This window comes from Planococcus citri, chromosome 1 (genome assembly GCF_950023065.1).
Source record: "Planococcus citri chromosome 1, ihPlaCitr1.1, whole genome shotgun sequence".
NCBI lineage: Eukaryota > Metazoa > Arthropoda > Insecta > Hemiptera > Pseudococcidae > Planococcus > Planococcus citri.
The window spans coordinates 67,785,796-67,808,102 of record NC_088677.1 but is presented as its reverse complement, the minus strand read 5'-3'; the positions used below and the strand labels follow the sequence as shown (position 1 = coordinate 67,808,102).

The following is a 22,307-nucleotide window of genomic DNA, read 5'->3' as shown; positions in this document are numbered from 1 at the left end:
TTCCGCGCCTTTTCTTTAGACCGTTCAAGGGTGATTTCAAAATCATCATTTGTCGGCCACTCGGCGTTCTTAGGACCGATATTTGAAACAAGAGTATGGACGGACTTCGGGATGCGCGGCTGTGTTAATCAATACGACTAAACGATTGCAAAGTTTCATATTCTTGGTATAAGTCAAATTTTCAAATGCTTTAGAATCGAAGACCCGAGCATAACACGTATAATATCTTTCATCCTTTGAAAACGTATTCATGAGAACTTTAACAAAATTTCATCAAATGGAGATGGAAAGCTGAAATTTACTCTACACTCCAATTCTAACACCCTCTGAAAACGACTTCTGGTAAATTTCAAGTCATTTTAGAGCCTCCAATGATTTTTTGAAAAATTACTGGAGCCTCCAGTACATTTTTGAAACTTGAAATTTCCCCAAAATTTCATCAAACTAAGATGGAGAGTCAAAATTCATTCTCCAAACTAATTTCAATACGCTACGAAGTTGACTGCTGGTGAATTTCAAGTCGTTTTGGAGCCTCCAGCAACTTTTTGAAAGGTTGTATGACGTTTTTTTGGAAAATTAAAATTTCCTATAAAAGTATAGCTGGAAGCTTCAAAACCATAAGTATTTTGAAACTACCATGTAGTCTGCGAAGTAAAATTCAGCTTGCTAACTCCATTTGATAAATTAATGTTGGGGAAATTTCAAGTTTCAGAAATCTACTGGAGGCTCCAGTAATTTTCAAAAAAGTCTCTGGAGGTCCTAAAATGACTTGAACCCACCTAAAGTTGTCTTCAGAGGGTGTTAAAATTGGAGTGTAGAGTAAATTTCAGCTTTTCATCTCCATTTGATGAAATTTTGTAAAAATTTAAAGATTCAAAAATCTGCTGGAGCCTCCTGCAATTTTCAAAAAAAGTCGCTGGAGGCCCTAAAATGACTAGAACCCACCTGAAATCGTCTCCAGAGGGTGTTAAAATTGGAGTGTAGAGAAAATTTCAGCTTTCCATCTTAGTTTGATGAAATTTTGGTGAAATTTCAAGTTTCAAAAATGTACTGGAGGCTCCAGTAATTTTTCAAAAAATCATTGGAGGCTCTAAAATGACTTGAAATTTACCAGAAGTCGTTTTCAGAGGGTGTTAGAATTGGAGTGTAGAGTAAATTTCAGCTTTCCATCTCCATTTGATGAAATTTCGTAAAAATTTAAAGTTTAAAAAATCTGCTGGAGGCTTCAGGAATTTTAAAAAAGTCGCTGGAGGATCGAAAACGACTTGAAATTTACCTGCAGTACTTCGTAGCGTATTGAAATTAGTTTTTAGAATAAATTTTAGCTTTACTACTCCAATTTGATGGAATTTTGTAGGAATTTCGAGATTAAAAAATCTGCTGGAGGCTCCAGAACTGCTCAAAACGGGTTGAAACCGTTTCCAATCGATTTGGCATGTCGAAAATAGAGTATATCCCAAATTTCAGCTTTCTTGGTCAATTTGGTAAAATTTTGATTTTTTCCCTCATTTTTGTCCTGAATTCGATTTTTAAAAATTCACCAAAAATCGAAAAACCCACTTTAGCACTTGAAATTTTGACAGGTGATAAATTTTTGCATGATCTTTCGATCTATCTTTGTAAAGTTTGAAAAAGTTCGTGCAAGTCCTATGTTAAAACGCAAAACCTGTCAATCAAAATGGCCGCCATTTTGTAAGTAAGACCAACTTTTATTTTGGCAAGTATGCTTTAAAATGTTCCTTAGGATGTCCTCTTTAAGAAAAAAGTTGTCCCGGAGGATCGGCGGGGGGGGTGCAATTACTCCTATTGTCATATGCCGGACTATTATGATTTATGATTCTAATTTTTATCATACATACTAGGTAGTAGGAACTTGGGAAGGGGAGGAGGTACGATTGCTAAGACAGAATGACAGATGAACACGAACTAAAAATCACTGGTCAGCAGCATAGATATTTTACGTAAGTATTTATTTATATCATTCTATGGTCAGCACTGTCTGCAGTCTGAGATACCGAATGGCGAATGGTTAATTTTTTATTTCAAAATCAAATGAATATTGAAGAATTGAAGATGCATAGATTGGATAAGTTAAAAATTGTGGGGTCCTACAATTACGATCAAAATTTTAAAAAATAAAACTGAAGGTGGACGGTGGTACATATTAAGTATAGGAAATACATTAATTTTTTGATTGATGAAAATCAATTCCGAAACTATTGACTCCCACACGATCCCGATTTGATCATTTCGAGTCATTCTGACGCCTCCAGCGCAATTTCAGATTTTTCCGGAATGAGAAGTCGTGGAAATTATTAAAATTGCTTCTTCGATCGGTCTATGTACCAACGAGTTTATTTACATGTGAACTGATTTTCATGCAGACACCTCAAGTGTGTTTTTTTGACCAGCATATTTTTATGGGGAAAAAATTAAAAAATCAAGAGGGGTAGGTGCTGGGGGCCGTGGATGGGATCCAACCAAAAATCGGACGTCATATTCGTATTCAGCGTCGCCAAAAACATACTATTTGATGTGTCGCACGAAAAAAACCCTATTTTGAACTTTTACCCCATTTGGAGAGGTGCTGGTGGGGGCCGTGGATGGGGTCCAATCAAAAATCTAACGTCATATTTGGTGTTCAGCGTTACCAAAAACATGCAATTCGATATATCACATTCCCCAGTTTATTTTTCGAAAGTTTGCCCAAAATTGGGGCCGTGGAGGTGCTCCAGTTGCTATCGATTTTTGAGATTCAATTATTCCTATTATAAATGAGAAACAAAATATTTTTATGACCGACAGGCGACATTTAAAAAAAACTAATATGAATTTCAAGGACCTGATTGAAATTTCGTCGCTTATTGTAGTCTCCGAGAGGCTCATACTTTTATACTTATTACTAAAATTTAATATTGATGGCGTTTGTCTCATTTTGATACTAACCTCCTCGGATATTTTACATGCATACAAAAAGAGATGAGCGAAAGTACAAGCAATTTTCTGAAAACTGTTTGTAATAGGTATAGAGACATGATTATTTGACGGAAATGAATGTGAAATTTTTCGAATAAATCGGTTCAAAAAAGTAAAAACGAAAAAAAAGTCCATTTTTATAAATTCTGCAAGGGGATTGAAGAAAAATGAATCGAAAAACCGTATAGATAATTATCCGATTCCCGGTGAACGGCGGCACTGGGGATCGGGGGTGGTCGACATTCGACATTTCGATCGATATTATACTAAATGGGTACCCAGCAGATCCATTTTCCCCGGGTCGTTGGCATTTATTTTCGGCATCTAGGTACCTTGTTTTAAGTTGAAAGCTGGTAAAATGTACGACTGCGTGCGGATACGTCTCTGTCTCGTCAACCTGTGGATATCAAGCTACCTTTCATACAATTATACGTAGTTATCTGTAAAAGTGTAATTCGTTAATGTGAATATACACTTACGCGTGTAAATACATAGTTTTTCTAGCGTTTAGATTGAAAATTGCATACATTGTGTGTAATTTGTGACATCTCAACAAATAATCACCAGTAAGTGACGTCTTGGTTAGTTATTTTCAGTTTATTAGCTGTAACTGTGTAAGTGTGTGCTTAGAGTAAAATATTATTGACAAGGTGTAATTTATCTAAGGAACTAAATACCAGGTATGGAAATACGCCATCTTTGGTTATAGAAAAAAAATTTTAAGGACTCAATTTATTAATAATACCGCCAATTTACGTTATTTTTTTGCTTTGTATTCATTTTAATACACAAAATAAACATTTTCCCACCATTTTTTTGATTCCATTTCATTATAGGACTGAAATGAAAAAATCACATCGCCGTCAAAACTGCGAAATCTATAACCGGAAATGGCGTATTTCCATACCTGGTATCTAGTTCCTTAATTTACCCTCTAGCTAGGCTAGGGAAACGTAGGTACCTACCTATACTTATATGTCACGGAATACTTCGATAGTTTCAGTACAATAGGTAAAGGTATACCTACCGATCATCAGCATCAAAGTACCTATTTACACCTCAGTCATACTCTCGTATTGGCGCTCAATCGCGTCATCGCGTGTGAAAAAAATTCAGACTTCGTGTTAATTTTCAGTAACAATAATTCTGTGTTGATAGCCCAGGGATTATTCTAAAGCGTAGCTCTGCCCATTTTGTGTAGTTCCAAAAATTCGTTGTGTAGTACAAAAAAATTTACTCACTTGCTTGGGAGTTTTTTAATGAAAAAAAAAAATCTTGAAAAATGAGCTAATCGTAGTTTAATAAAAATAGTTGATCTTTCTTCTGCTCTTCTTACAATATAATAGGTATGTAAGTACCTACCAAATCAGTGCCTAAAAAACCGAATGAAAAAAAATGATGGAAAACAAGTAGGTACCTACTACAAATTATTAAAACTTGATTTTTTTTAAAAAATACATATGAAAAAATCGTGAATTCAAAAATCAAAATTATTCGTTTTTGTTTTAAACAAACATATTTTCTTTAACTGAAAGGTCGTCTAGAAATACAATCATATGTTTGAACCATGCCTGAGTCCAAGGTTGTGGAACGATACCGATACCAAAAACCAATAAGTAAGGGAAACTTAATACTTATTTTTATTAAAAAATTTAAAAAAAACGAAAACCAATACCAATAAGTTGACAAATGAAGAACCGATTTACAAAATACCAATTAAATTTTCAAAATTGGTACAAATACCGAAAACCAATGCCGAAATTATTTTGAAATATTAGTATTTCGGTACCTATATGGAATTTTTTTCTTTTCAACTTTGGCTCTTACAGTTTGGATTATACATTTTTGAAGAAATTCTGCCGGAATTTTGGAGTTTTTTCCTACTAAATTTTCTGAAAAATCTTGTTTTTTTTACCAGAAAAAAATGTCAAAAATTGCCAAAAAATCTCACTTTCTCGATGAAAAACTATAAAAAATTCCGAAAAGCCTCATTTTTCAAAAATTGCCTAAAAGTCTTACTTTTTTGCTAAACCAAAATTGTCAAAATATTACTTTAAAATATGACTTTTTTGATTTTTTTGAAAAAACGTACAAATTGCAGTTACAAAAATTGATAAATAACACGTCAAAAAAAAATAAAATAAAACCCTGTTTTGGGCAACACAAGGAGATAGGATTAATTTGGAGGATCAAAAATTTCACTAGAAATGAGTTTAAATGCACTTTTGGGCATTTTTAACGAAAACTAAGATTTTTTGACAGTCATGTTGGCAAAAAAAAGAAGAGATTTTTTGATAGTTTCGATGGAAAGCAAGATCTTTTTATTGTAAAAAGCAAAATTCATTTGGTACCTAATTATGGAAAAAGGAAAGACTTTTTGACAATGTTTGAAAATTTTGATTAAAAAAAACAAACTTTTTCACAATTTTTAGCAATTTCTGCAAGAAATCAAATCAGTTGCACCTCCCAACTTGCCGGCTACCCCCGCAAGAGGTCATTAACCTTTGTCGCTACAGGTTTTTCGGCTTTATCGCCAAAATGAAGGGCCCGAGAGGAAATATGTTCGAACAAAAATTGTTCTACGCTAAATTTCCTATCAGCATGACCAGTCCAGCTTTTCCCAAAATGACGATTTTACCCTTACTGAGGAGGGGATAAAGTTGTGAATTTTATGAAAATTGTTTTAAAAAATGAAAATCGGCAATTTAAAACGTGAACTCGATTCACGGTAGACTCAAAAATATTTTGACCAAAGTTGCACGCTGCAACTTGTCTGCTACCCCCGCAAAAGGTCATTAACCTTTGCCAATCTACGTTTTTCGGCTATATCGCCGAAATGAAGGGTCGGAAGGAAAAAAGTGATTGAACTAAAATTATTCTACGTCAAATTTCCTATAAGGATGGCCAGTTCAGTTGAAATGTATTTTTCGATTTTTGGTGAATTTTTGAAAATCAAATTTAGGCCAAAAATGAGAAAAAAAATCAAAATTTTACCAAATTGAGCTATAAAGCTGAAATTTGGGACATGCCTTATTTTCGATATGCCAAATCGATTGGAAACAATTTCAAACCGTTTTGTGCAGTTCTGGAGCCTCCAGAACATTTTTGAAACTTGAAATTGCAAAATTTCATAAAAAGGAATACATTTTGTGGCATTATTTGAAAAACAGAAGTTTCTAAAAATCTGCTGTAGACTCTAAAACGGATTGAAACTGCCAGCGATCCACCTCAGAATAATGTCAAAAATAAGGTGTCTCTGTTTGGTGAAACTTTATGGAAATTTCGAACATTGAAAAATCTGCCTGAGGCTCCGGTAATTTCCAAAAAGCCGCTGGAGGCTTCAAAACGTCTTGAAATCTACCGGTAGTCAACTTCATAGCATATTGAAATTAGTTTATAGAGTGAATTTTTGCTTTCCAAATGCTTTTAATGAAATTTTAAGTTTCTAAAATCTGTTGGAAGCTCTAGTAATTTTCAAAAGGTCGCTTGAGGCTCCAAAATGACTTGAACCAACCTGCAGTCGGCTTGATAGCGTAATGAAATTGGAGTACACCGTCAATTTTAGATTTCCAACTCTGTTTGGTAAATTTTTATGGAAATTTCGAGCATTGAAATATCTGCTGGGGTCTCCAGTAATTTCTAAAAAGTCGCTGGATGCTCCGAAACGACTTGAAATGTACTTACAGTCGACTCCCTAGCGTATTGAAATTAGTTTACAGAATACATTTTAGCTTTCTAACTGTTTTTAATGAAATTTAATGGAAATTTCAAGTTTCAAAAATCTACTGGAGGCTCCAAGAATTTTCAAAAAGTCGCTGGTGGCCACAAAATGACTCAAACCCACGCAGCGTGAATTTCGCATTCCAACTTCATTTGATGAGATTTTGTAGAAATTTCAAGTTTCAAAAATGTTCTAGAGGCTCCAGAACTGCTCAAAACGGTGTAAAATTGTTTCCAATCGATTTGGCATATCGAAAATAAGGCATGTCCCAAATTTCAGCTTTATAGCTCAATTTGGTAAAATTTTGATTTTTTTTCTCATTTTTGGCCTAAATTTGATTTTCAAAAATTCACCAAAAATCGAAAAATATATTTCAACTGAACTGGCCATCCTTATATAGGAAATTTGACGTAGAATAATTTTAGTTCAATCACTTTTTTCCTTCCGACCCTTCATTTCGGCGATATAGCCGAAAAACGTAGATTGACGAAGGTTATAATGACCTTTTGCGGGGGTAGCAGACAAGTTGCAGTGTGCAACTTTGGTCAAAATATTTTTGAGTCTACCGTGAATCGAGTTCACGTTTTAAATTGCCGATTTTCATTTTTTAAAACAATTTTCATAAAACTGACATCTTCACCCCCTCCTCAGTAAGGGTGAAATCACCATTTTGGGAAAAGCTGGACTGGTCATGCTGATAGAAATTTAGCGTAGAACAATTTTTGTTCGAACATTTTTCCTCTCGGGCCCTTCATTTTGGCGATAAAGCCGAAAAACCTGTATCGACAAAGGTTAATGACCTCTTGCGGGGAACTTGAGGGGTGCAACTTTTGATGGTTTGTTTTAGAGACCAATCTGAACAAATAATGTGAAATTCAGCTTGCCCCTAATTTTTTCGAGGTTCGACTAAAAATTTTGCTAAAATGACTGGACTATATGTTAATTTGTTGAATGTAAATGACGTTTATGTTCTAACCACGAATTCGTGTATAATTAATATGTAGGTTGTGCTTCGTTTACTGTACATATTTTATGTACCTATCGGATGGAGTCTGGAGTTATTATCGAAGTTCTTTCTAAAAGTGATTCGTCATAAATTTATATGTATCACAGAATCATTCATTTTTCCGGGCAATAATTTTTTAGAGGGGAGGGGGAGGGCTTCAACATTCTATTTGGACGTGGATTACATTTCTTTCGTCGTTATATGAAATCGAATTGTCGTTCTTATTACCCAAATTGTCGCGCTGAAACGTGGTCAACATATTATTGACGTTGAAATACCCTATTTTGTCGTTCGAATGTCCTTTCATTCGAATCACTTTTTCTATCGTGCCAATATTCGCCAAAATGTGTATAAAAATGGCTAAAAATTGATGAAATTAAAAATGTTTAGCCAATGAATCTTGTTCAAATATTATGAAAATACCTATACTTTAAAGTGGCTGAATGTTGATGAAACGTGCAAAATTTAAGCAAAATAAGGCAACAAGTAATTAAAACACACTCCAAATTAAGGAATTGATGAAAATTTCAAAAAATTGATCAATTGTTAATAAATTTGATTGAAATCATGAAAAATGTCATGTAAAAAAACTTGGTTAAAATCAACCAAAAAAATCAATGAAAATCGCCAAAAATTGCTAAACATTTTAGCGAAATTGAGAGCATTTCAACGAAAGTTGCTCAAAATTTTTTGTTTAAGCACCATGAAAATGTTTGAAAATGACTGATGATTGAGGAAATATGTGAAAATTCAAACAAAATAACAAATTGCTAAAAATTCTGAAAAGGAAGAGTCCCGATAAGGCCGTTTTTTGGGCCCCGGACAGTTATCAACTCAAGCACTCTTAAAATGTTGTAATAAATGTCCGAAATACGAATCCGTGGTTAGTTAACCCAAAATGACAATTTTTTGGGCTCCAGGGGTTCCCAAAGTTGTGAATAAGAAAAGAACTTTGGGAACCATTGACAATTATTTTCAAAAACTTTTTTATCGTAATATATCTATTTGAACCCAATAAACGTTATGAGAGGTGATTCTTTTATTTTCGACCCTTGGGTGCAGAAATTGGGGGGTTTTGATTTTTGGAAAATTTTGGAACCACCATTTTGAACCTACCCCTTTGAACCCCTCTAAAAAGCTTTCTACAGTTTATTAGTATCTGAAAGACCTCCATCCTACCAAATTTTGAGCTCAATAAAATTTTGCGCTTGTACTCAAAAATCCAATCAATTTTTTGTAATTTCGATATTTTGGGAACCCCTGGAAAGCAAGAAACCTGCGATTTGCGCCAAACGTAACGTTTTGAGGTATATAATCAACTATCTGGATGAAAAAGTTTAATTGGGCTCCCTGCATATTCGTAATTTTGAACCCTTTTTTTGGAGTCCCCCACTTTAGGCACCTCTAAAAAAGGAGTTTATGCATATTTTTTCAAATAAATTGAAGAATTTAAGTTTGAAACACACTAGGAAGAGATCGATAATTTTTCATTCGATTTCATCAGTAACTTCCAAAATTAAGCTTTTTTGGGCCAAATTCTGAGATTTTACTTCGTTGAAATCGTGAAAACGTGATTTAAACGTTTTTTCGAAGAGTAAAATCTCAGAATTTGGCCCAAAAAAACTTAATTTTGAAAGTTACAGATGAAATCAAATAAAAAATTAACGACCTCTTCCTACTGTGTTTCTAATGTAAATTATTCAATTTATTTGAAAAAATATGCATAAACGCCTTTTTTAGGGGTGCCTAAAGTGGGGGCCTCTGAAAAAGGGATTCAAAGTTACAAATATAAAGAGAGCTTAATTGAACTTTTTCCTCTAGATAATGAAATGTATACCTCAAAACATTACGTTTGGCGCAAATCGCAGATTTTCAGCTTTCCAGGGGTTCCCAAAATATTGAAATTACAAAAAATCCAAAATTGGATTTTTGAGTACCAGCGCAAAATTTTATTGAGCTCAAAATTTGGTGGGATGAAGCTCTTTCGAATACTAATAAACTGTAAAAAGATTTTTAGCGGGGTTCAAAGGGGTAAGGTCAAAATGGCAATTCCAGAATTTTACAAAAAATTTAAACCCCCCCCCCATTTCTGCCCCTGAGGGTCGAAAATAGCAAAATCACCTCGCATAACGTGTATCGGGCTCAAACAGATATTTTACGCTTAAAAAGGTTTTGAAAATAATACTCAGTGGTTCTTAAAATTCTTTTTTTATTCACAACTTTGGGAACCCCTGGAGCCCAAAAATGGTCATTTTGGGTTAACTAATCACGGATTCGTATTTGGGACATTTATTACAACATTTTAAGAGTAGTCGAGTCGATAACTGTGCGGGGCCCAAAAAGTGGCCTTATCGGGACTCCTCCTTTGATCAAATAACATTGAAATTGAATGAAATTTTGTCAAAAATACATGAAATTTAGGAAAAATATGGCCTAAAATGCTTAAAACCGGTAAGAAAAATTTATAGAAATTCTGAAAAATTGACCACGTGTTGTTGAAACTGATTGACATTTTATCAAAAATATTGCAAAAAAAACTATGAAATCGGAAATCGGCAAAAGAATCGAAAAATTTTATTCAAACATCATAAAAACGTTTGAAATAGCCTGAAAATTAAAGATGAGGAAACATGGTGAAATTTATGAAAAAAAAATGAAACAGAAAAAAGCTTATCTAAAATATCAGAAAAGTTGATTAAAATGAGAAGGGAAAAATCGATCGAAATGTCATAAAAAATAAATAAAGTTTTGCAAAAATTATGCAGCATAATAAAAATTTATAAAAATTATAATGTCACAGATGAAATCGTCAAAAATTGATGAATTCATAGTAAAATTGATCAAAGTTTGGCAAAAGTTGCTCAAAAAATTTTTTACCAGAAATTCCATATTGGAAAATTCCTGATATTGAAAGTTATCCTGGCTGTGTAGCTCCAAAAAATACTTATAATAATCCCTGTTGATAGGTAAAGCACGAAATTGCATCAGCCAGTCCACTTTCAAGTTCTAAGGGAGACGTGAAACAGTGAAAACGTGGCGTAAGAAAGCTGTCTCTACCACTGCGCTGCCCAACCACCGGCCAAGGTTATACATTGGTCCCTGTCGAGCTCTTTCAACTGCTATTGCTGTAACTGCAACATGTCTTTTCTCCTCCCTTCTGTGTCCATGTACGTATATTCATTTATTCAATCACACTATAATCACACACAACGACTTACTTGCCTTATTTTGCGCCAGTCTAGTTCTATGTAAGTAGGTATACCTAATATGTATTGTACCACTCCAAATGTAATCATGCAACGAACGATTTCCCAACAGATTCAGATCCAAAACCATGTCTAAAGCACTCGCTAAAGCAGACCACACTGCTACCCAGCTGGACCATGCAGAAGGAGACACTGCTGAAAACAAGACCATAAACAGTGACGCCAACGAGTGTAGGCAACTGGCCAAAGATTACGCAACAATGAAATCTCGTCAATGTGGCACATTTTACGACACTCGTGTCACTTGTGTAGTGCCGGTGATGATAGGTACAAAAATAGTAGGGATGCATCTTGTTACAGGATCACCACCTAATATAATAAACCAACAAGCCATTGACAGCATACGACAAGTTGCGCCAGATTGTGTGGACACAATTCAGCTGGATAGTGCACTCGAGCTACAAATGGTTGATTGTACAATCATAAAAACTGATACCATCGTAGTTTTAATAAAAATGGCCTTTGGATCTGAAATTCTTCGCATGCCTTTCTACATAATAGAATCTAAAACTACAGAACCCATATTCAGTATGGGCGCAACATCGATGGAGTATTACGGGATCAGTCCGTACATTCGTGAAAGATGCGCAATTTGCCAACCATCAGGCAAAAAAGCGTTCTTGGTTCCATACCTCAAACCTGATCAATATGCTGATGCGCTGTCTCTCTTCAACGTCGAACATTTAGAGACATACGCGCGCGACGAAATTGCACAGGAAATGGGTATCAAGCGCATAATATGTAATACGTATTATGTAATTTAATTATAAAATTTAAAAATTAGGCTACAAGTAGGTATACAAATAGTTTATATTCTCAAACATGAACAAGGTAATTAAAATATTACGCTAAATCATAGCTTTTCATTCTTACCAAAATGAACGCTCCAGCTAGACTTCTAAATTCCAACCAACTTCAGGTCCTCCTTTCCGATGACCCTTCTCATACAGACGATGTCATCAAATTTCTGTACTCCACAAAATTGGATAAAAAAATTTAAAATTCAAATTTAAAACCCAGATAGCCCATCTCACTATATGTAGGTATTTAATTGTAAGTAACTTTATTTCTAAATATAAATAATGTATGTATACCCTAATCAAGTAATCATAGTTTGTCTTAATAATGTAGAGCCTCTAGCCTAAGCTGCTGTAAATGGCTCTTAATAAATAAATAAATAAATAAATTTCAAGTTTCATGATTCAATAATTAATCGGGGTAATGCTTTGTAATAATCTACATTAGATTAGGTACAAAAATTAAACGTAGGTACCTACTCGTATTTACTTTTGCTACTGCGTTCAGTTTCACCTTTGGCATCCATGTTGAGTTGAATCTAAAATTTCATTTTTGGTTTGGCACCTCGTATACTTTTTATTTAATTTTATTATATCTAAATTGAAGGTTACCAAATGAAAGTGTTCAAATTTTATTTTGATAGATAGCTAAAATACAAGACAATTCACGTTGAGAATTTATTAATTCTGAAAATTTCAATTTAATTTGAATTAAATTACATCGTCATGTATTCCTATTACGTCAGATTCTGATAGCATCAAAACTCGACTGAAGATTTGTAACATATATTATGTACACTTTACAAACGTGTACTTAATTGTTTGCATCAACATCGACTCGTATCAAAAATTAAATTGATTAAATGTACTTAACAACTGAAAATGGATGAATATTCATTTTCGAATTATATTTATCACTGTAATTTCATTTCATGAATACGTAATAAACATGCCAACTTTGCCATAAAGCTACAAATGACAATGAGAGGTTGAATGGAAAAAGGGCCCTAGTCAATTTTTTTTTACTGATTTTTATAGGTTCAAATAGACTTGAAATGTTTTTCTATAAGCAAACATTTTCCAATTCGTTTTTTTTTTCATGGAAGAACACGTCTTTAATATTACTGAACATGGTGGAATTAATAATTAAAAATAATTTTTAATATTTATTCCAAATTGTAAAAATTAGAAAAACAAAAAAAATGACCAAGGTCTCTATAAAAACACTCAACGGTAAACTCTCATCGAAATGAATTCGCCAATGAATTTCAAAATCATTGATCCAAATTCAACTGAAAATTTTGAAATTACTAAGATATTTTGGCTCGTTAAAAGGTACCTTACAATTATTTAAAATTCGAAATCAGGCCTCTGAAAAATGAAAAATTTTCTATTATGATGATATTTGAGACTTACAGATAAGAGAGCGACTTTGGGGGCTTGTATTAAAAAAATAAAAAAAACTATTTGAAAACATGTTCAAAATTGATTCCTCGATTTTTGAAAATTCAAAATTTATCACTTTTGACAAAAATTATGCCTTAAAAAAATACACTTATTCAGTACAAATGATGGAAATTCGTCCTGGAACTAATATCAACTCCCTCGAACTGAATTTTTTTACGCAACTCCAAGAGCCCCCCAGGGGAAAATGGTTGAATCTGATCCGGTCTGAACAGATTTAATCTGATCAAATCTCTGATCTGATTAAATCTGCTCGAATTTGATTTTAGGTGAATTTTTGAAAATCGAATTCGGACAAAAAATGAGGAAACATCAAAATTTTACCAAATAAATCTAGTAAGCTGTTTGGTATTTGAATTATTTTTGACCTCTCGAATTGATTGGAGACGGTTTTGTGTGGTTTTGAGCAGCTCTGTAGCTTCCAGCAGATTTTTTTTCACAAAATTTTATTAAATGAAGTTGGAAAGCTAAAACTAAAATTAATTTTATAACCCAATTCCGACATTCTGATTTGATTGAAAAGTGGTTTCAAGCTGTTTTTAAGTCTCCAATCATGTTTGGAATATTACAGATTTCTTTAAAAAAAATCCACAAAAACTGAAAAACGATTGAAGATTTGAAAAATGTCTATAAATAATGGTACCTACCTTATACGATTCAGAACCTGTAGAAATTTGGAAAATTGGTGTGTAACTGGTCAAGCTGGGTCACTTTTTGGGAAACTGGAATTTCCAAAAAAAAAATGCTGGAGGCTCTTAAATGTCCTAAAGGCTAAAACCAAGTCTAGTCGACTCAGCATATCAAAAACAGAGTATAAAAAACTGATTTTTAGATTTTCTCGTCAGAAGGCACAGGAAATTTAACCATTTTCAATAGAATAGTCAAGGGGACAAAAATTTGGTACTTCGGTACCCTATGTACCAAATTTCAGCTTTCTATGCCATTTTGGTAAAATTTTGATTTTTTCCTATTTTTTTTGTCCAAATGATATTCAAAAATTCTTTAGAACTCAAATAGACCTAAAACACTTAAAAACCTTAAATTCTTCCTGTACATGTATTTTTCATGCTTTTTGTAATTTGTATTTAACTTTGTTCGGTGTAAATAATTCTCAGCTGGTTAAAGATACTCCTTTCTGAATATTTCGCAATGAAAATATGACCAGTGATTCTCATGTTTATAAATGTTTTGCCCAGAAATTACATCTAAACGGGGCATTTCTTTTTTTCATCTATTTTGGCAAATTTTTAGAATGTCTAATTTTCGAAAAATTTGAACCCTTGAAGAAGACTCAATTTCTCGTTCATTTACGAGTAAGTTGAAATTTTTGTGAGGTACTCTGTAGATCTCTATGTCCTAGTACCTTGCCAACTCACAGAAATTCTCGCCAGCTATGTCCGATATTATTTTGCGAACTAGGTGTCATAATTTAAAAAAGTAAATCACTTGGATAAATTATATTCTCAATACCTATTTTTTTTAAGCCATTATCGTTCAATTCACTCTGTAAACTCACACGAGCATACCTATTATACCTACCCACCACAATTGAATTAATACGTATAAATGTATTTCTATAACCGTACAAACAAGAAAAAATACTAGGTACCTCCTACCTAGTCATAAAAAAATGAACAGGTAAAATAGAAAAAATGTTAATCTCAAAAAAACCGTTTATCAATCGTAGATACCTACATAACATACATTAAAATCATTTTTTAAAAAAGGAGAGAAAAACAATAAACACCTAAATTAAGCAAAAATAATTCAAAGCAACGTTAAATCAAATTCATATGGCTCTAATGGAGCTTTATTTTTCGATATTTCTTCCCATTCAGCGAACATAGCAGATAAAGAATCATTCGAATCTGCATTATCTAACTTTTCTTCCTGTTCTTCAGGTTCGGACAGGCCTAATTTGAAATCAACTACGTCCTCTGCATCTGCTTGATCTGCTTTGTCGAAATTCCGTTCTTGTTCTCCGAGTTGAGGCAATTCCAATACAAATGCTTCTGATGATTCATCGTCGGAAAAATTAAAATCAGGTTCATATGTTTTTGATGAAGCATCTTTTGTATCAGTACCCTCAGACTTTTCTTCGAGTTTGAGAGATCCAAATCCAAATTTAGGCGGTTTCCATGGAGCTTTATTTTTCGAAATTTCATCCCATTTAACGATTTGAGCAAACGCTGTTTGTTCTATTCCCATACTTTCCAAACATCGAAACTTTTTTTCCTCTTCTTCGGCAAACGAACGATATTTGTCAGCAAGCATCTGCTCAAATTGCGCATTTTTCAACGCTTCGTCTGCAATTTTTTGTTGTTCTTGTGCTCTTTCTTTAGAACATTTAACGACGAAATCACAAACAAAACCCCCCTCCATCGCGCTTTTCAAACTGGCATTCTCTGCAGCATTGTGACAGAACCTGAAATCATCATTCGTCAGCAACTCGACGTTCTTCCTGTTGGAAATGAGTTGTTTGTAGGCAGGACCGATATTTGAAACAGAATATCGACTGACTTGGGGATGCACGGCTATATCATCCAATACAGCTAAACGATTGCAAAGTTTCATATTCTTGGCATAGGTCAAATCTTCGAATACTTCGGAATCGAAGGCTCGAGCATAACACGTAAAATATCTTTCATCTTTTGAAAAAGTATTCATGAGTACTTTGAACTCGACGTACGTCCGCCATGACTCCTTTGTATCCAGGGTTTCAATTTCAAGTAACTCCAACATTTCCGCTAAGTTTGTACAGCTGTGTGCGATAGTATCGTAAAGTTTTTCTATAAGCGTTACCAGTGTCATTCCGCCCAAGAAAAAGGTTTGTAGAGTAGTAAAATTCAGTATTCCACAAATGTTCTCGTTTTCCTTTTTAATTTCAAGCATAGCTCGATAAAGAGCATTTCTCTTCTGTTTGTCGAGAGATACTTTCGAAAACCTCTTCAACAAAAGTTCCCATTCTTCCATCGATGTGTTATCTAGAAAAATAACGCTTCGATTTAGGTGAGTTGTGATATCTGCATGTTTAAAAAGTTTTGTGATTTTGTTGGCAACGTGAGATGGATGATGTTTTTCCAGTCTTAAAAGAACTGTAGCCAACCACGGTCCTAGGAAAGATATAGTGGCTTCGTTTTCAGGTTTGTTGAATACATCCAGAAATCGTTGTTTGAAGCCATTTGAGATCTGGGACCCTGTTTTATTTATCCATTGATCGTACCATCCTTTAGGCGAAAGATCGATCATTACTTCAGCGGAATGATCGTTTTTTTCATGCAGAGATGAGGAAACAAACGGCGATACTTTCTCGTAAACGAAAGAAGTTTCAGTTGGTGTTTGTTTCACATAAAACGACAAGTCCAAAGCAAGCGACATGATCTCGTTACATTTCTTTTTCAAGAACAATCCGGCGACTAGATCTTTGCTAGCTGTTACGATCGTTGACTGATTTTGGATCATTACTTTCGCTTTTGGTATTTTGTCCCAGAAGGTGTGATAATCGTAGTTGAATTTCGTGGATAACTTTTTGATGAATCCTTCATGTTCATTAGTTGAAGAGTTTTCTTCGCAGGCGGAGATGGGTGTGCTTTCCTGGCTATCCATTATCACTGTAAGCATCTATACACCTGAAATGTACACGACATACGTATTTTAAATACTGGAGTGGAGTTATGATCATGAAATACGTACATATGGTATTTATTTACAACTGTAATCCTAATGAGTTATCTACCCTATTAGGTTAAAAATTAAATGAATATTATTGCTTTTATTACATTGAAGGAATCTGCGAGATTTACTCAATTTCAATCAACATTTATTTAGGCCTAACTCACAATTCATCTACGAACCTAATAGTAATGTAAGTACCTATACCTACTTATATCATTTCATATACGAGTAAGATATATCTAGTCAAGTTATATTCTACTGTTTTCAATGTATACTTACTGGAAACAACACAATCAGTCTTCCCCTAGCTTGGACTTTTTAAATTATTGCAACTAATTCAACTAATTCAACTTCAACATTCAACAGCTGTATGCTGTAGTACTGTTCTGTTGGCAGTTTCCAAACAACTTTATCAGCATTCGATAGATAGATATTGGGGAGGGGATGGAGGGGAAAACAAAACTGGAATTCCAAGATCCGAGCACGTCGTCACGAACGGAACAGGTAGTGCGAAGGGAGAAGGTAGGTACGTTTGCTAAAATGAGATAAGCACGAACTAAAAATCACTGGTCAGCAGTCTGACGTCTGAGATACCGAATGACGAATGGTTAATTTTCTATTCCAAAATCGAATGAATATTGAAGATGCATAGATTGGATAAGTTGAAAATTGCGGGGTCCTCCAATTTCTATCAAATTCAAAATTTAAAATAAAACTGAAGGTGGTACATTTAGTAATTTTTTCGAAACTATTGACCCCTACACGATCTCGATTTGATCATTTCGGGCCATTCTGACGCCTCCAGCGCGATTTTAGATTTTTCCAAAAGTCGTGGAAATTAATTTGGGCAGCTACAAATCAAGTTGTAGCTTATTTTCGGTCTGTGTACCTATACCTAACGAGTTTATTTACATTTAAACTGATTTTCATGCAGACAATCATCTCAAGTGCGTTTTTTTGACCAACATATTTTCATAGGGAAAAAATTAAAAAATCAAAAATCCCTTCAAAAGACGTGGAAATCAATTTGGACAGCTAAAAATCAAGCTGTGGCCTATTTTTGACTGCTTAGTGGTGGGTATATCCATCAGGATGGGTCGCGAAAAAAAAATTGTGGAGAATTTTGACCAAATCCAGGCTCTTTTGGGAAAAAAATTTCAACTCCGGAAATACGCCCTAGTGGAGAGAAGAGAGATATAACATTTTCGAAAAAATATGGTTTTTCTATTTAGCTCCTGCTCCTACCAATCCTATGTAGATAGCAACCTATTTTGGGGAAAATGGGCCAGTCCTCAAAAGATAGTATTTGGGTTTCTGCGTCGACTTGATTTGAAAATGTTTTCTTTTAAAATATTTTGAATCAAGCAATCAATGTCAAAACATGGAAAGATATTTCTACTCGTATGATACTGGGGAAATATTTTGGAATGCATTGGTGCCAAATTGTTGGTCATTATTGCCAATTTTAATAATGAAACACCGAAAAAAGGTGGAAAAGTTTTTGAATATTATCCTCGATTTTTATCGATAGGTACTAGCAATAATAGATCCACTGCATTTGGTAAAAATTCTCCAACATTTTTTTTTTCGCGATCCCAATTTCCAGGCGAACACCAGGAACACCTCGATTATGTGTTTTATTAAATGGCACTTTTTTATTGTTCATATTTTTCATCAAGTTATGGTCAAAATAAACACATCTGAGTGGTCTGCCTGGAAATTCAGCTTTAATATCGATACACTCGTTAAATAGGTCAGCAATTAATTTCCACGCCTTCTGGAGAAATTCAAATCGCGTTCGAAAGAGTTCCCTAATCCCTATACTTTCTCAGGACTGATTTTGATCATTTTTACATTTCTTTTGAAAAAGAAAAGAAGACACGAATTGCCAAAAATAGTAATTAGTAATTTAATTTTGAATTTTCAAAACTTTGCCAAAAATCTATTTCGGCAGCTAAAATTTTGTTATCTATAGGTACGAATATTTGTTTTTGAATGAGACATTGATTCGAAAAATTTTGAAAATTTGAAAATGCGACGTGGCATGTTCGATTTTTATTGAACTGAGGTCTCGACCTCGAGTTCAAGTATCTATATTAAGGTAGGAACTTTTTTTTATTCAACTAATAAAGGTCTCCTCAGCCTCCATTTTGATAAAAGTGAATATAACTGAGGATACATGAGATCATGAATTTTTTTCACAAGTTTGGAAATCTTAAGGGCCGATTCCGCATACTTTATTGCATAAGCAGCAGGCAGAATCCTTGACTAAGATTCACACGTTGCAAGTTTACTTAATTCAAGTACATTCACTTTTAAGTACTTGATCATCTCTGATCAAATAAATTTACTTGTATTTATTATTTTTCATCGTGAAATAGAATGGATAATCTGTCAATTAATTAAAAAATCAAGTTACTTGCGGTAGTTTGAATTGAATAAACTAGCAGCGTGTAAACCTTGCTTATCAGCATGCATCTTCAGATCTGGAGATCTACTGAACAGAATTAGATGAAATTTGAAATATATTGACATAGGACATAGTGCAGATGGCCCGCATCTGTATAGCTGATTCCTATGATAGGTACCAGCTATAGGGATGCATAACATACCTACTTATTATCTTAAATGGAAACGTGTTAACTATTTAGTGAGTTAGAAATGTACAAATACTCTGTATTCATGCAGATGACGTCACAGGCGGGTCAAAGGCGGTCAACCCTTCTCATTTAGCTGAGTTCTTTATTAGACAAGGGTTGACAGCCCCCGCGACATTTATGGCTCGAGATAGGAAAATAAGAACATTATTTACCTAAATTTATTGTAAAGAATGCTCGCTTTTTGGCAGGTCGCGGAATCCCTTTGAAATCTACCGATGCCGCGAGCATTTCTTACCCCTTTTTACCACGTGACTAGAGGGAGGTCCCTAATTAACCCTATTTTCTATAAATTGAATCGTTTTAGTGCCAAAAACCACTTGGCTCCTAAACCTGCAGTGAAAAGGTACCTCGTCGCAAACGTCTGTATCAGCGTGATTTTATTATATAATTTCTTATCCGATGATAGAAATTATTTCACAGTAGTGATGGTGAAAATCATGGTCTACTCTTTTAAGTTACGCCACTCCAGTCAGTGGATAATTCTATGGTAATTTGGTCATGGATCCGATGATCATTAATTTGTATCTTTTTGGCAATGTCCCCCTGAACCAGTCAGGCATGCATTGTGCAAAGAATTAAAATGTACCTCGTTTAGTTAAGTGCCATCGCCGCCTTTGGTATTCGTAAGGCCTAAGGCCCCTGATAGAGATGGTAAACAATAAACATGAACAGTTTGGTAAGTAAGTTTGAAATAACTTACTCATATCTAATTAATTTAGCATTAACAATTAATTAGAGTAGATGGGCGAGTATACCACAGCACTTGGGGGCGTGGGTACTTGTTCAATTAATTTATTAAAAATATCTTTCGAATGGAGTTAGATCAAAATTACATCTTGTTCTCTTTGGCTTAACTTATGTATTTTTACCTATCAAAGTTATATTTGTAAAATTGTAATCGATAGTTTTGGAAAGTACAAGTGTTACTTTATGGTACTTTGATGTAAAAATGTTCTATCTCTGCCTTAAAACGGCTCTTAGGCAACCATAAATGTTTGTAAAAAGGATTTAATGATGTCTTTGTAAATTACGTTTTAATAAAATGATCTTAAATTGTTTTGGTGTTAGAATATATTTCTCTCGTCATCTCATAATAATTGCATATAGTCAATCAGCATAACGTTTAAAAAGCCTCTACTATTGAGCTATCCTGGCAACTTACACTAATATTTCTCCCTTAGGAAATATTAGGAAAAATCTAAATAGGTAGGTAGTGAGAATAAACTATATCAACCTAGTCCAGTTATGCCTGTTTGTATTATATCAACATATACTTTGAAACAATTAAAAGAAAATGTCGGAAGCGATTTTCATTTGATTGTGTATTTTTCGCAGAATTTGAAATTGAAAATGAACGAAATTTGAACACTTTTCAATCATTGATAATTCCAAAACTATTCAAGTAATTAAAAATCCCATCCGACATTTTTTTCTAATTGCTTCATAGTATCTATATTTCAAATTTCATCGATTTTCGTCGGATAGATCTCGAGATCTCAACACTCGAAAATCAGGCGGACCGGGTATGCAATCGTGTATGCGGAATCGGCCCTTAAAGGAAATCTCAAAATTGTCATGTTACAAAGGTCAATCAACAAGTAAGTTTCCCTTGTTCAGAAAATTAGGAAGGGAAATACCTAGGAACTTGAAATTTTCAGGGAATCTTGATACAACCTTTGAGCACCACTCTGCAAAATTTTATTCGGATCCGTTCAGTAGTTCGTTTAAAATGAGAGTTTGAAGATGTGATAGGAGTTTTATAGCGTGTCCGAGGTTCAAGTGGCTCAACAAGGAGTAAAAAAAATTTTTAATTTCGAAAAAAATACGTCAATGGATTTTTACAGATGCCTACTGATCCTCCATGAAGAAAAATTTGTCCTAATTTGAACAATATATGTGAGTGGTGGCGAAAATTCAGCGGGAGCGCACGAGTGTGATAAGTGATCACAGGGTAGGTTGCACAACTAATGTTTCAAAAACGAACTCAGCAGCCAAAATTGATGAAATTATACACAATAATCTTAATATCAGTATCAAAAACAGCATATGTGAGCATGATGCTTCGTATTTGACTGCCTAAAAAACATTATTGAACTTTGAAAGTCATTTTCAGTACCGCAAAATTTGAATGTGCTGCATCACAAACAAAATTTCGCTGTTCATGTTGCTGCATGTCAAAAGAATTGTCAGAATTTGTGTAAGAATGATGTAAACAAGTTCCTTAACACAATGGTAACCAAAAACTGGGTTGAGTGCACCACTATGCCTCGCAAATTTGGCACAATCCCCATCGTGAAATCAATGTAAGTTTCAACTCGGACCCACTATGAAACTCCTACCACATCTTCAAACTCTCATTATAAACGAACAACTGAACGGATCCGAATAAAATTTTGCAGAGTGGTGCTCAAAGGTTGTTTCAAGATTCCCTGAAAATTTCAAGTTCCTAGGTATTTTCCTTCCTAATTTTCTGAACAAGGGAAACTTACTTGTTGATTGACCTTTGTATGTCAAAATTTATTTTCCGAATGAATTCGACAAAAATCAAAGGTTTATTAGGTTTCTAGCTTGCTCCAAATTTGGTTCTGAGTGAGATGCGACTGCGAGTAATACAAATATGTACATTTAAGTATACCTACTTTTTCAGTTTCTTAAATTTCACTTCAATTTAAATTTGAACATGAAATATTTCTTCGTGGTACTTTACTTACTTAGTGCCTTCCAAATTTTCTGTTTAAAAAT

General features: G+C 34.0%; 1 protein-coding gene and 1 long non-coding RNA gene across 2 annotated transcripts; one reads left to right on the top strand and one right to left on the bottom strand.

Annotated features, from left to right (window-relative positions):
• Positions 1 to 3,332: 3,332 nt before the first annotated feature.
• LOC135833496 (uncharacterized) lies at positions 3,333 to 12,165 on the top strand. Its single transcript, XR_010556471.1, has 3 exons — positions 3,333 to 3,542; positions 10,670 to 10,870; positions 11,022 to 12,165. It is a non-coding gene; the product is annotated as an uncharacterized LOC135833496 (long non-coding RNA).
• A 2,720-nt stretch (positions 12,166 to 14,885) lies between these two features.
• On the bottom strand, positions 14,886 to 17,429 carry LOC135833495 (uncharacterized). Its single transcript, XM_065347362.1, has 2 exons — positions 17,185 to 17,429; positions 14,886 to 16,859 (listed from the first exon to the last, which is right to left on the bottom strand). Exon 2 carries the CDS (start codon positions 16,849 to 16,851, stop codon positions 14,998 to 15,000), a length of 1,854 nt encoding a protein of 617 aa, XP_065203434.1. The 5' UTR covers positions 16,852 to 16,859; positions 17,185 to 17,429; the 3' UTR covers positions 14,886 to 14,997.
• Positions 17,430 to 22,307: the final 4,878 nt, after the last annotated feature.